This window comes from Gobio gobio (genome assembly GCF_949357685.1).
Source record: "Gobio gobio genome assembly, chromosome: 1".
NCBI classification, from domain to species: domain Eukaryota; kingdom Metazoa; phylum Chordata; class Actinopteri; order Cypriniformes; family Gobionidae; genus Gobio; species Gobio gobio.
Window position 1 is genome coordinate 39,198,898 of NC_137097.1, and position 15,233 is coordinate 39,214,130.

Genomic DNA, 15,233 nt, shown 5'->3' on the forward strand with positions numbered 1-15,233 from the left:
CATATTGCCCAATCTGATTACAGCAGTGAGCGTTATATAATAGTTTGGGCCACACGTTAGATTATGGTCTAATTCTCACTATTAACTATAACTTTTGCCTCAATAAACTCCTAATTACTGCATATTAATAGTTAAGGAAGTGGTTAAGTTTCGGTAGGTTTTGGGTAGGATTTCAATAGGATTAAGAGATGTAGAATATGATCATGCAGTCTAATAGTACTAATTTATAAGTACATACTAATATGCATGCTAAAGAGCAACTAGTTCATCTTGAGAATAGGATAGTTCATTAATTACTCGCCCTCATATCGTTCCAAACCCTTCATTAATCTTGAACACACATTAAGATATTTTGGATGAAATCGGAGAGCGCTCTGACCCCTCCATAGACAGCCATTTAATTACCACATTTAAGGCCCAAAAAGATAGTAAAGACGACGCTAAAATAGTCCACGTCTTTACTACCTTTCTGGGCCTTAAAATGGTAATTCAATTGCTGTCTATGGAGGGGTCAGAGAGCTCTCCGATTTCATCCAAAATATCTTAAAGAGGTCCTATAATGCCCCTTTTTTCAAGATGCTAAATAAGTCTCTGATGTCCCTAGAGTGTGTATGTGAAGTTTTAGCTCAAAATACCCCGAAGATAATTTTATAGCATGTTAAAATATTCACTGTTTCAGGGTGAGCAAAAACGTGTTTTGTGTTGGTCCCTTTAAATGCAAATGAGCTGCTGCTCCCAGCCCCCTCTCTAGAAGAGGGCGGAGCTTCAAGAGCTTGTGTTTGCAACTCTGATTACGCAGACACACAATGAAAATGTCTGAAACTGTTCAGCCTTTTAGGTTCTAACCAGAGACGGACAATGATGGAGAGACTCGCGAAAAAGTGACGTTTCTGAATGGTTAGTTGATGAATTTATGTAGCTGATGTGGAGTTAAGTTCAAGTCATCAATAAGCATATTCTCTCATGATAATCTATAAATCACTTGTGTGGGAACTGTTCTAAGATATATTGTCATCTTGCTTGTATGACACGCTATTGCACTTGTGTTACATACTGTATTGCAATAAACGTGAAAAGGCGGAATGCGACAGCTTGATCAGACTCCCAAATGTGCTCAACTACAACAACCTCTTCTCAACATGGCCAAACCCCCTGTGTTGCCTGTTCCCGGGTTCAGGGTTTATGTACATTTTAGGGTTAGTGATGTCACTAACCCGTGAAGAAGCTCATTGTAGTCCCCACCAGCCGTTAGTTGTAGTCCTTAAAAAGCGATTTCTTCCAAAGAAAATATCTCCCTTTAACTTTGCAGATGTTGTTTATGCTCAAACAGCAACATTACACACTAACTAAAGTAAAAAGTGAAATCATAATCAACCCTTTAATTTGCGTTCTGAAGATGAACGAAGGTCTTATGAGTTTGGAACGACATGAGGATGAGTAATTAATGACAGAATTTAAATTTTTGGTCAACTAACCCTTCAACTAAAGTGTTACCATAGTTTGTTACAGCATTGCAATCAGTGATCCGTTCAAACGCTGATCTGCAGGCGAAGTGCATATCACAGACACACAGTGAAAACCAAGAGCGGTCAAGAATGAAACAGCAAAGGAAGCCGACTCCCTCCCTCCGCACATCCAGTTGAACAGTAGCTGCTTCATTAGTATGCTGCATGTCACTTCGACCAGGGTCACTTTTGGCTTCGTTTACGGCACTACCCATTTCTCTCCTCACCTATGTCAGAAATTAAATTCATGCCGCTCGGCTTTTCATGGTCCCAGCACACCCGCAGGTGCATCACATGCTGTATATACGTTGCTCGTAATGAACGGTGTGATCAGACTGCAGACATTCAGCCAAGTCGCCCCACTGCGTTCTGCTCGGCTGGGTCTCTCTCTCTCACCGGGCATGCATGCAGAGCGAGCTTTAAGCTGCTTGATTCCTCATTATGTTGAAGCAGACGCCACAAAAGCAGTGTGCACGTGAATCTCAGTGTCAGAGGTCGGCCTTCAACCACAAACCCTCACAGTCACTGAGACACCACCACAGGCTGCTGACTTCTCGAGGAAGTAAACAGCAGTGCTCAGATATGTCAAACACACAGACGTTATGCAACGGAAATGCCTTGGGAACACAGGACACACAAGAAGAGGAACACAACAGTTCTGGCTGACGAATGCCAAGTCAGCTCTCTTGTCTGACTGCAAATGTGCATAACATAGGCTGATGCATGCATGTGCAAGTGCACACACGTGCAGGTTAATAAAGGCATTATTCACAATAAAATATTGTGTAATGTATACATGTAATCTGCATCAAAATGATATTAATCATTAGAAAATAGCTGAAAAGTATTGAAGCAAGAACAAAAATATGAAGCAATTTCAAATAAGCAAGGTGTACAAAATAGGTATTTTGTTTACTTGGCAATTTCATCATGACAAATCAAAAGTCAATATTGTTTCACATCGTTGGTGGCATCTATATCAGCTCGTGTTTAATGAATAAAACAGTTGAATGTGTCATGTTTTTACTCACCTGGGTCGAAATGCGAACTGAAGGCAAAACTGGGATTAAATAAAACCGAGGACATGACCACGACAAATACCGACGCTTTCATCCTCCTCGTAAGGCTTCAGATTTACTGCAGGACACAGCGAATGTACAGTAAATAAAGACAAAAAAATCGCTTCATTAAAGAAAATTTGGCATGACGGTGCTCCGATGCATCATGAAACACGGCGTCATCTCTGCCTCACTTCAGATGCGTCGGATTAAGAAACAGATGCAGGGAAACATTTCCGCTCGTCTCTGTTCTGCGTTTAGCGCGTTTCAGTGTAAACAGCGCGGTGTCTCCTCGTCCATCAGGCTGTTTGCTGAAGGCTCCTCGGGGCAGACCACCTATTAGCGTCGCTCTATCTCCATGTGCAGGCTATGCACCAAGATTTTGGTGTCTGGCAGTTGTCCAGTATCATTCCTGCAAATGTTTTGCTCTGCCTGCAGCTGTGCCCTTCGGACACGCAGTGTTTAATGTGTATACTTAGAGCTCTGGTCAGTTTATTTCGGTGTGAATAATGGAGTGCGTAGAATAGGATTATGAATGCTGCAGCGGCAGTGACAGACAGCGCGAAGCGAGCGTCGTCATACACATCATCAGCCCTGTGACGGATTTGGTCAAGAAAAAAAAAAAACACTCGGTGTTCACAATCTTATCTATCGGAATTAGGGTAACACTTTATTTTACAATATCATTGTTACATATGGCTAATTAGTTACTATAGGCTAGTAACTTGTACATGCATCTAACTCTAAACCAAACCAACCCATAATCCAGTAACACTTTATCAGTGTCCTTATTACATGATATATGTTACATGTATTTACCATAGTTATAACAATAAATGATGCATAATAACCCTCCACAACCAAACCCTAACGTAATCCCACCCTAACCCATGTTGATTAATATTACTCAGTACTTAAATAATTGCCCGGACACAATGACACCTTAAAATAAAGTGTAACCAGAATAATCTTTAAGGATGTAGGCTACTTCCACAAAATGGGTCGAAAAAATGACATATGCTCTGTTGCCAGAGCAAAAATCTAATTTTTATCATTTTATTTTATTGTGTTAAAGGGATAGTTCACTCAAAAATGAAAATTAGCCCATGATTTACTCACCCTCAAGTCATCCGAGGTGTATATGACATTCTTCTTTCAGACAAATTCAATCAGAGTTATATTTAAAAAGTCCAGGCTAATCCAAGCTTCATAATGGCAGAAATAGTTGCTCTGTTTTTGAAGTCCATAAAAAATGCATCTGTGCTCCACGCAGCTCCGGGGTGTTAATAAAGGCCTTCTGAAGCGAATCGATGTGTTTGTGTAAGAAAAATATCCATATTTAAAAATGTATTTCATTTTTTTCTATGGCTCTGCATCAGCTGTCCCCGCGACATCACTTCTGGCGAATAAGGTCAAAATACATGCAAAATACCAGCGCGATCATATATATACATAGATATATGCCTGCGCGGATCGGTCGAATGAGGCATTTACGTATATATATATTTGATCGCGCCAGTATTTTGACCTTATTTGCCGGAAGTTATGGCGCTGGGAATACTAGATGACATTCGTCTGATAAGAGGTTAAAAAAAATAACAAATACTGTTCGGTTTCTCGCAGAAACCGATCGTTTCGTGTCTTAAGACATCAATGTGTCGCCACGAGCCGCATGGTTTAATTAGGATTCGTATGTCTATGTGATTTTACGCTCATTGCTCTCATCCTCTAAAATATCCCCATTGACATGCATTATACGACTATCACACTGCAACGGTTGGAGTTAAAAAAAAATTATTTGTGTTCTACTGAAGAAGCAAAGACACCTACATCTTGGACGCCCTGGGGGTAAGCAGATAAACGTAAAAAAAATCGTTTTTGGGTGAACTATCCCTTTAAGAAGTGTCAGTGCCACTAAAAATAGGGGATAATTGGACCTTTTGTCCCAAGCCCCAGGGGGTGGGCCTGGAAAAACTTGATTTCTACAAAGGGATAAAAAAACACTATTTCTATTGAATTTGTGGGTTAGGGGGGTCTTCCGGAACCAAGAATTGCTTACTGGTAATAGTATATTGTCGTAATAAAAGTGGTGGCTCATCGGAGGAGGCAAGGGAGGCTCAGTTTACTCAAAATTTTGAGGTGAAAATGGGTGAAGGAAGATTTAATGTTAATAAAATCCCAGTTATTAATTCAAGTTCTCAGAATGTGTCTTTATTGTTTGTAAATTCACGGCAATATTTGACCGCGAACAAATTTACCAAAATATTCAAACAACAGTTACAAATTAGACCCCATGCCTAAACTAATATATAGACTACAGCAATCAGCTTCAATAAACGTCCAAACATGTTCTTTTAACATGGGCATTTACAGGACAGAAGGATGGATTGCTTCAAGTGATAGGCTAGGTGAGTGAAATTATATTGTCTATACATTTCTGACTAAAAGTGGGATCCAACTGCTAAAACTTTGTGTGCCTCCTCTATTTTAATACCCACCAGCCGCCACTGCATAATAGTATAGTATTGTCGTTACATACATGTCTAAACTTTTCAGTCAGTTGTTCTTTGTCGTAGTTGCGTTCCAGACCATGTCTGATGTCCAACCTCAAAGAGTTCAGGCTTGGAACCTGAATCCTCACTTAAAAATAAGGTCACACTTTATTTCGATGGTCCACTTTAGACATTCTATTGCAAATACATGTCAACTAACTCTCATATTATTGTTAGTAGACTGTTAGGTTAGGGTTCAGGTTAGTAGAATAAGTTGCATGTACTTGCAACGTTATTTATAGGCAGTAAATGTTTGTTGGGGGACCATCAAAATGTTTACGGACATTAAATGTCTAATAATACTTCAAGGACTGGTAGTTGACGTTGCAAGGTTACTTATAGTTAGAATGTCTAAAGTGGACTATCAAAATAAAGTGTTAACTAAAGCCGGGCTCAGAGGAGTTTTAAATCCTAACCGATTATGAAAAGGAGAATCTTTCTTCACAGATTATTTTTTCTCTCAAATCTCACCCTTTCGAAAAAAAGGATACTTTATTGTATTTCAAATATATTCCCTTTTCAATAGTATATTGCAAATATAGAATTTTTTTTTTTACCATATTTAAATATATAAAAAGTATATTACCATCAAATTTTCACAATACAACTTCTAACTTCTAACTTTAAAATACTTGTACTTTAGAATAATATACTTACAAGGAAAGTTCTGTGTACTTTTTTTAAAGTGTACTTATTTGAACATTAAAATATATATTTTTGTATATTTTAAACTGTATGCTCAAAACTGTCATTGTAACAATGCCCTGAAAGTATAATTTAAAAATACATTATTTAATATCCTGAAGTTGTAGTATATTTAAAGTTAAATTTGAGTATAATTTTTAAAGAGGCACTTCAGCGCTGGGAAGATGAATGTGTATTTAAACTGTGTCATTTATGTAGTAGAAATGTGAAATTATTTTTGAATTTGGTGCCTTCTAGACTGAGAAAAGACAGAAAATGTATTTTTGTCTCATGTGGATGAAAGACAACAACTCCCAGAATGCACCTGCTTCGCTGCCGTGGCCACTCCCTACACCGCCCCCAGCAACGTTTTGATCTTCATAATAATACAATAATTTTGTTCAGTTAGAGAATAAACACTACAATTAAAAACTGAACGTGTCTTTTCAATAAAGTGTGAGTGAGCCGAACAAAAGTCACAGGACAAAGACAGCAGGAGTCCGATTTCATTCAGCATGAGAGGGAAGTAAGAGCTGAGCAGAGCTGAGGTAAACGCGGCAGTCATTCTCAGCACGTGTCCAGTCTGGCGCGTTTTCTGATCGCATATGGAAGCTAAACTTTCATAGGAATTAATTGAAAAGTTGAAACACTCACTTTGCTCTGCACCACGTTATGAATGCCCGAGGCTGAGCCGAGCGCATTTACATTCTGTGCGCGAGATCTCTCCCCTGTGGGCGGGTTGAAAACATGCGGAACTAGCTCCTTCTACTGGCTGTAGTTTTTAGCCTCTGGCCAAAAAATCCTCAGATGACGCAAAAAGACGATATTTGCGTCATCAGAGGATTTTTTCCAGAAATAAAATGCATAATTCTCTCGTCTCAGGGGGATATGAGGGGGAAAAGTACCATAATTCAAATATACTACGGGGTTTCTACTGATACAAAGCTTAATGTTAAATCACTGAAGTTACCCTTTAAGTTTACTTATTCATGCTTGGAATTCACTTCATTACTTTATTGCATATACTTTCAGAAAATGGTAAAGGGTGTAATGCATTAAAAGCCCAGTTATATATGCAGTGTACAATTGGCTACTGTAGTTGTGATTTAAGTTTAATATGTTTTCACTGGCAGAGAGGAATCGTGTTACAAGCGTACACACAAAAGAATATGAGTCTGATACTGCTCCATTGGGCTTGTTTCAACCGAACCAGGAAAGAAAATGCCTCTGCACTCAATTGGATAGACCTACAACCAATCAGAGCAGCGGAGCGATGCATAGTTGTGAGCATAACTCAACTGCACTGCAAGCATGCTGGAAGAAGTAGAAGAAGATGAGTGTAAACAATCTTTGCCGGTGTTGTAAAAAATAATGTAAGGATACACAGAGTACTTACCAACCCGATCATAATTTTTTTGAGAAATAGTAAAGGTGAATGCATATACAAACAAGTTCTCCATTTAGGATTAGAACAAATTCAACCCAAGCGCTCTTTGGTGACGTGCATGGTTACGCTACTGTTGATCATCTGTCCATCATCGTGTAAAGCCCGCTCTGAAAATCTGATTGGTCCGAACAGCTCTGGTTCGAGCATAGTTGCTCCACAACAGATTAAGTCCAGACCGGGCTAAGTTCGGCTGGCATCCAGGCTAGGACTAACAGGTACACGCAAGAAAATATGAGTTGAGTGGTTGAGTCTTATCGAATTCAAATGTCTCTTCAACTTGGTCTGTGACCAATCAGATTCAAGATATAAACTTGAATACAAAATTGTATGAACATGCTATCTGACCATATCTCTTATATATTCTGTTTCTGCAGTCAACTGGCTCTGATGTGTAAGCAGCCATCAGACGCAAGTGTAAAGGTCTGTTCACACCGGGACGATTTTCACGCGCGTTTGCCAATGTGAGTGTGCACACAGATGCACAAAACGGCATGCGTAAAAGCGTAATTTTAAAAAAAAAGAAACGCCTTTGGTTAGTTTTTTGTTTTGACGTGGCATGTTAATTGTCCGACCAATGAGATCGGTGCTTTAGTTCACATGCCTAGAGCTGCTGAAGTTACAGTAAAACACGACTTGGTGGTCTTGCTGAGCACACATTGATACAACGAAGAAGAAGTACGTAGACAAAGAAGATGAGCTGCTAATGTTGCTTGCCAGTTAGTAAAAACGTGTGTGAATGGTTTTGGCAAGCACATATATACTGTCTCTTATCTTCTTCTGTGTGACAAACGAGTATCAGAACGGTAAAGTGGCGCAGCACCACCTTGTGTACCGGGACGCCATCTACTGAATTTGCATGTTCACTCGCGTCGCCAGTGAAAATCGCTTGGGTGTGAACGCAAAAACGCGCCGAAAAATGTCTCGAAAAAGGCTGGCGATAAGCGTGCACAGGCCTAAACAATGAGAAGCTCATCAGAAAATTGTATGTGTAATTTGTCATTGGTCCAATAATATATATTTTTTTATTCTTTGAGTTCTTCTAATGAAAAACATGCTAAGTTCATTTTGTTCAGTTTTGCTGAAACCGTGTGAAGTTGGGACATAATATATAAGAGATACGGTCAGACAGCATGTTCATACAACTGTGTATTCAAGTTTATATATTAAAGTAAATAAATAAACCTGAAATATATATATATATTCATAGTATATTTCCAAGTGTGTTCTGAAGACATTGGCAATTAATTTGTAATGTACTTAAAGGTGCTCTAAGCGATGTCACACGTTTTTTAGGCCAAAACATTTGTCACATACAGCAAACATCTCCTCGCCATCCGCTAGCTACCTGTCCCCTGAACACACTGTAAACTCAGAGGACAACGGAGGCGCCGGAAGCTCAGGAGGCCACGGAGGCTCAGGAGACCACTAAAGCGCCGGAAGCTCAGGGGGCCACGGAAGTGCCGGAAGCTCAAGAGGCCACGGAGGCTCAGGAGACCACGGAGGCACTGGAAGCTCAGGAGGCCACGGAAGCTCAGGAGACCACGGAGGCGCCGGAAGCTCAGGAGGCCACGGAAGCTCAGGAGACCACGGAAGTGCCGGAAGCTCAGGAGGCCAAGGAGGCTCAGGAGACCACGGAGGCACTGGAAGCTCAGGAGGCCACGGAGGCGCTGGAAGCTCAGGAGGCCAAGGAGGCTCAGGAGACCACGGAGGCACTGGAAGCTCAGGAGGCCACGGAGGCACTGGAAGCTCAGGAGGCCACGGAGGCGCTGGAAGGTCAGGAGGCCACGGAGGCGCTGGAAGCTCAGGAGGCCACGGAGGCTCAGGAGACCACGGAGGCACTGGAAGCTCAGGAGGCCACGGAGGCGCCGGAAGCTCAGGAGGCCACGGAGGCTCAGGAGACCACGGAATCACTGGAAGCTCAGGAGGCCACGGAGGCTCAGGAGACCACGGAGGCACTGGAAGCTCAGGAGGCCACAGAGGCTCAGGAGACCATGGAAGCGCCAGAAGCTCAGGAGGCCACGGAGGCGCCGGAAGCTCAGGAGGCTACGGAGGCTCAGGAGACCACGGAATCGCCGGAAGCTCAGGAGGCCACGGAGGCTCAGGAGGCCACGGAGGCACTGAAAGCTCAGGAGGCCACAGAGGCTCAGGAGACCATGGAATCACCGGAAGCTCAGGAGGCCACGGAGGCTCAGGAGGCCACGGAGGCACTGAAAGCTCAGGAGGCCACAGAGGCTCAGGAGACCATGGAAGCGCCAGAAGCTCAGGAGGCCACGGAGGCGCCGGAAGCTCAGGAGGCCACGGAGGCTCAGGGAGTTCAGGGAGCCATGGCGGCTCGGACAGTAGATGGGTAGTTGGGCTCTCTGAACTCTGGTCACGGGCTGGAACCCTCTCTGAACTCTGGTCAGGGGCTGGAGCTGTCGCTGGACTCTGGTCGAAGACGGGAGACGTTACTGGACTCTCAACGGGGACAGGATATGTAACTGGATGCTCAACGGGAACGGGTGATGGTTCTGTCCAGAAGTCAAACAGTCCTTCTCTGCTATTACCAGTGATGACTGACCTCCAGCGGTGGCCATCTTTACTGGAGTTGAATGGGGTGACTGTGGGAGAGGGGTCATCACAAATGGACTGGTATGTGGAGGGTGAGGGACCGGACAATGATTGCCCTCAATCAGCATCAACTATAAAATCAGAACCATTTAAATAAAGGACATAATCAATGAAGTCTGTTACAGACCTATAATCACCAGGAGACAGGACATGGAATTAGTTATCGTCCAGTCCCATCCGAAAGCAGGCACTGACCATCTGACTCCAGCTCACCAGATAGCAATACTCACAAAATTCCTCCACATACCACTCCAAAAGACGACCGCTCTGGTGGATGGAGAAGAGGAGGTGATCTTCAGCCATTTTTTATGTAGGTCTAGTCATCTGTAACAGTTTGGGTGTGCACAGGAACAGGCTGGAGACAATAAGCAAACATAAACTTTAATCCAGACTTCACAAGGAACTGTAGAACAGGCAACAGAAACCCAACATAACATAACAGTGACTAGACAAACAAGAGGAACTTAAATAGAGGACAGAAACAAGATAATTAAGTAAACACAACTGAACAGAACTTCACTAACAAGGGTAACCTAGGAAACAGACAAGTGGCGGGAAACTAAGACAAAGGAACACGTGACAGAATCAAAACACAACTGAAAGGCCTAACAAACAGACAGACATGTGACACTAGCAGCTTTCTACATTCAGCCGGTGTGTTCAAAACCAAGTCGATTTCTCCTCAGCTCTTTGTCCGTACAGTTTTGTCATGTTTTTGAAGACACGTTATACAAGCAGACTTGTTGTTGCAACACTTCCACTCTCCGTTCCGCCATCTCTGTTTCAACGTAACCGCACAGCAGCTTGTTTGGCGGTTGTGACTTCAAAAGTGCTCTCATTCACTTCTCTCATTGGCTAGTGTGAAAGAACTGACGTATTCATCCTGATTAAAATCTTAAATATCAAACATGTTTGATCAAAGCAGGCAGATCGGGAGGTTAAAGATTTGATCTGCAAATGCCTCACATTACCAGATAATATGACATCAGAACTGACCAGAACAGAACTTTATGGGAAAAAATTTTTCTCAGATTGTCGAGAGGGGTAAATTGGGGATAAATTGGCCTAAAACTCCTGTAGTCTGAGCCAGGCTTAAAATAACTACTGAAGGTCATGTTAGGGTGTGGTCACACTTGGCATGTTTGGTTCAATTAAAACGCTCCCTGGTGCGATTGCTCTGTTAGGGTGCTTTCACACTTGGTTCGATTGCCTGGACCGAACCTGGGTTCGATTGCTCCACCCTCCCCCTGCCCCCGCTGGACTGTGTTCATATTATATTATTTGGGTCCGAACCGAGTATGGAGTCTCTGCGGAACAAATGTGGGCGTTTCTAAATGTGTGGGTGTTTTCAAACTGATGGGTGTTTATAAATCACGCAATGAAAATTATCCCCTTAACCCAACCCCACCCCACCCATAAACTCTACCCACTCTGTGACGTGGGCAAATCAGGTAACGTAGTGAAAAACGTCCTCTCTGTTTATGGCCTCGCCCACTGATCTGGTAACTCCTATTACTAACCTGCAGAGACATAGGGTGCGTCTCACTCAGCTCCCTAGTTCAGTAGTCAGGGCACTGATCAGGGAGCCGGCCCATTGACTTATGTCCTGATCAGTGCCCTGACTACTGAACTAGGGAGCTGATTGAGACGCACCCATATACTTGTCCGAACCAGGGTGCAATTGCATCATCAAAGCAGCAGCTGTTTACCCCCGTTGCTTGGTAACGACGGTGAGTGAGAAGGCGGCAAAATGCATAGCGTTGCTCATCTCACTTTTATATTTTAGTTTTTGTTACCAAAGCTACAGTATGTAATGGCACTTGCGTCTATCTGCCGCGAATGTACTGCAAATGCTCTAAAGAACGCTGAAGACGAGCAGAAATTAGATCTACAGCTCTCTGATTGCAGTACATCAGTCATGCTCGCCAGGAAAATGAGTGAAACACACACAAACACAAATTTTTATCAAATCATACGTCATTATTAGCGCTTCACTTCTGCGATTTAGTATGATTGTGCTAACATCAGCAGCGAACCGTACCAGAGTTCATATGAACCGTACCCCAGACCACCAACCGGGTACGGTTCGCGGGTGCACACCCGAGTTTAGAAGACAGCGTTCACATCATCCAAACGAACCGAGCTCTGACGTCAAACAAACCCGGATGCGCACCAAAAGTGCTAGTGTGAAAGCACCCTTAGTACGATTGCGTTCATATCAACAGCAAACCGTACCGGAGTTCACATGAACCGTACCCCAGACCACCCTTTTTAAGCGGACTAGGGTACGGTTCGCACCTGAGTTCGGGAAGACAGCGTTCACATCATCCAAACAAACCGAACTCTGACGTCAATCGAAACCCGGTGCGCACCAAAAGTTCTATTGTGAAAGCACCCTTGTGAACGCTGGCATCCGAAGTCTGGTGCTCACCAAACACCTGACCGAGACTGCTGAAAAGATGGGCCTCAGTCCACTTCCAAACAAACTCTGGTGTGGTTTGAATGATATATGAAAGCAAAACAGACCAAAGACATCTAAAAGAACCAAAAACAGGAAGATGAGACCCTAAAAAGGACAGAATGCTCACGCATATCAGTTTTTCCTCATCATAGTCATAACTCACAGTTCGGTACAGGCCTCAGAACCGTGTCTCCTCACAGCAGATCTTGTTGACGGAGGGATTCCTGCCGCTGTTTTGACTCCTTTACACATTTTATAAGCTCTTCACGAGGTCTCAGCTGGTCAAAATACCATTATTATGCAGGCTACGCACATACAACGAGCACATTTATCCCAACACACAGCATTCTTTTGGATGTACGCTAAGTTCCATCTCAAAATAGGCAATACGTCATAAAAGCCGACCAATCAGGTTGTGAACGTATCCCTTTAGGTTGATAAAAATGCCAATCTGAATGCTAATTGGACCAGAAATGTTTTTTGGGGGGTTTTTTTGGTCCGGACAAAACAAACCAAGCAAACTGAACTACAAGTGTGAACACACCCTTAATCACCGCCTTATTGGAAATATTGTCAAATATTGCGTCTTATGAAAGTTGGGGTTGATGATCAATCTGCATAAGCTACAAGCTAGATGTTCCAACCTTAAGCACCTTAAGCACGATTACATCTGTTATTTTAACCCATCTTTTATTTTCAATTAGGAGGTGGAAGAATTCCAAGTTCCACATTTTCTGTAATGCAGTATGTATCTTGAGAAAGCAAACCATTAGCATTGCCATTCATCTCAAAGGCAGTTGCTGAGTTACACATGCTGTTTTCTTTGCTTTATTCAAGTGACGGATCACTCTAGAAAATGACATCCTGACAAATTACAACTGCTGACCAGCCAAAACATGACCCCAGGATATTTTTCATACCATATTCGCGTTTGAAAAAGGAAATAACAATACACTATGATATTTGTCTTATTAATGATGTGAACTAATTGTTAGTCAGTGAAAGGTTGAAGGATGTGCATACAGAACTGTCTAGAGTCACACAGTGCCCCCATCAGGAAACAGCAAGTAAAGCAAGAAAAAAACTGGAGGCATGCCTACTGTATAAGAGCACATTTATTTTTCACCTAAGAAGTATCCTCCGTCCTTCATATTGTTGATGTGTTTGATTGATATTTTATAGATTTTTTCTGATCACAAACAGAGGAATGAAGATAAACTCTTAAAGGGATAGCTCACCCAAAAATAAAAATCATCCCATGATTCACTCACCCTCAAGCCATCCTTCAGACGAATACAATAAGTGATATTAAAAAAATAAATCATTGCTCATCTAAGCTTAATAATGGAATGGGGGTTGAGATTTTGAAGCCCAAAAAAGTGCATCCATCCATCATAAAAGTAATCCATACGGCTCCGGGGGGTTAATAAAGGCCTTCTGAAGTGAAGTGAAGTGGAAAATATCCGTATTTAAAACTTTATAAACTAAAATAAATTGCTTCCGGCAGTCTCTGTTCGTCAACTTTTGCCAAAAGAGTAACTGACGCGACGTATGATCGATGTAGGCTGAAGGAGTAGCATAAGCTTTGACGCCTCTCGCGGCTTAAACAAATAGGGCTGGGCAACAATCTCAAGCTCTTCGTCTTTTATATCTAAATCCTCTGACATTTCTCTGTAAAAATTATCGTTTTAGACTTCTAATTCGTGACCGGTGACCGTTTTGTTTTGTTCTATCCTCGTTCGTCAATACGTCATGCGTCAGGTCAGGGGTTACTCTTTCACTGTAAATCGATGCGTACGCCGTCTGTCAGAAGCTAGTTATTGTAGTTTGTAAAGTTTTAAATATGGATATTTTCTTACACAAATGCATTGCTTCGCTTTAGAAGGCCTTTATTAACCTCCCTCCCCCCATGGAGTTATATTTTAATATATCTCCAATTGTATTCGTCTGAAAGAAGAAAGTCATACACCTAGGATGGCTTGAGGGTGAGTAAATCATAATTTTTTTTATTTTTGGGTGAACTATCCCTTTAATGCCTATTTACAGAACTCTATGTCCCATTGAGTGCAAAGACTGAATGCAATAATCAGCCTATAACTTTATCTTGAACTTTATGAATTAACCTGCTAAATTTTAAAACCTGCTAAGTTTTACCTGATGGTTTTCTTCATTCACATTATTTCATGTTTACAATAGGTCTATAAATCACTGTACCTTTGTTATACATTAAAAAGTTTGGAAATTTGGTGGAGCCTTAATTGTAAAACGTGTAAGCCTATGTATAAAGACATGGGAAAGAGATGTATGCCTCAGTTTTCATTTCAATATCACTTTTAGTAATTTGTCTATGTTTGTCATTTTTATTGTGGTAACAATTGTAGGAAACCAGGCCAGATCAACGGAATGAGAAAAGATGTCTTCTTGTGCCTTTGGATCAGAAACGGAACGTAAAAAACGATGGTCTTTTTTCTTTTTCTTTACAGAATACTTGGAGCTAAAACGTTTACTGTTGTAAGACATTAAAAGAACAGGCCTGGCCAGACTGAAGAAACTAAAACTTCATGTCTCAAGTTCAACTCAAAATCTCTTCTTACAGTATCTACATCCTACTTCTGACTAGTTTTTCCTGTTATTGCAGCTATTAGTTTTATTTGTACATTTATTTTTATGTTGCTACTCATGTAACATTGAGCATGGGAAAGGAGCTTTATAAACAAAACATTAGCCTATCATTAGGCTACTTTCATCAATGTACCATTGGCTGCCTATATTTTTAAGTGATTCAAAACTTATGAACACTGCATAATGATACTTAAGCAAAAAATACCATCTTATTTTAATACATAGCCTATAAAATACATAATCGCCTAGTCGTGTTAACAGACTCGTGAATCTTCGTGCGCCACTTTTTAAAAG

General features: G+C 41.7%; 1 protein-coding gene across 4 annotated transcripts in view; it reads right to left on the reverse strand.

Annotated features, from left to right (window-relative positions):
* The window catches only part of aatka (apoptosis-associated tyrosine kinase a), a 65,287-nt gene extending 62,176 nt beyond the window's left edge, over nt 1–3,111 (reverse strand). Inside the window, exon 1 of one of the 4 annotated variants that reach the window (XM_079829395.1) lies at nt 2,537–3,111. In XM_079829395.1, coding sequence (XP_079685521.1) covers nt 2,537–2,618 — 82 coding nt within the window. In that variant the 5' untranslated portion in view covers nt 2,619–3,111. The remainder of the gene's footprint in view (nt 1–2,536) is intronic. The other 3 variants (XM_079829394.1, XM_079829396.1, XM_079829397.1) reach the window with 3 other exon arrangements.
* Between the last annotated feature and the right edge of the window lie 12,122 nt (nt 3,112–15,233).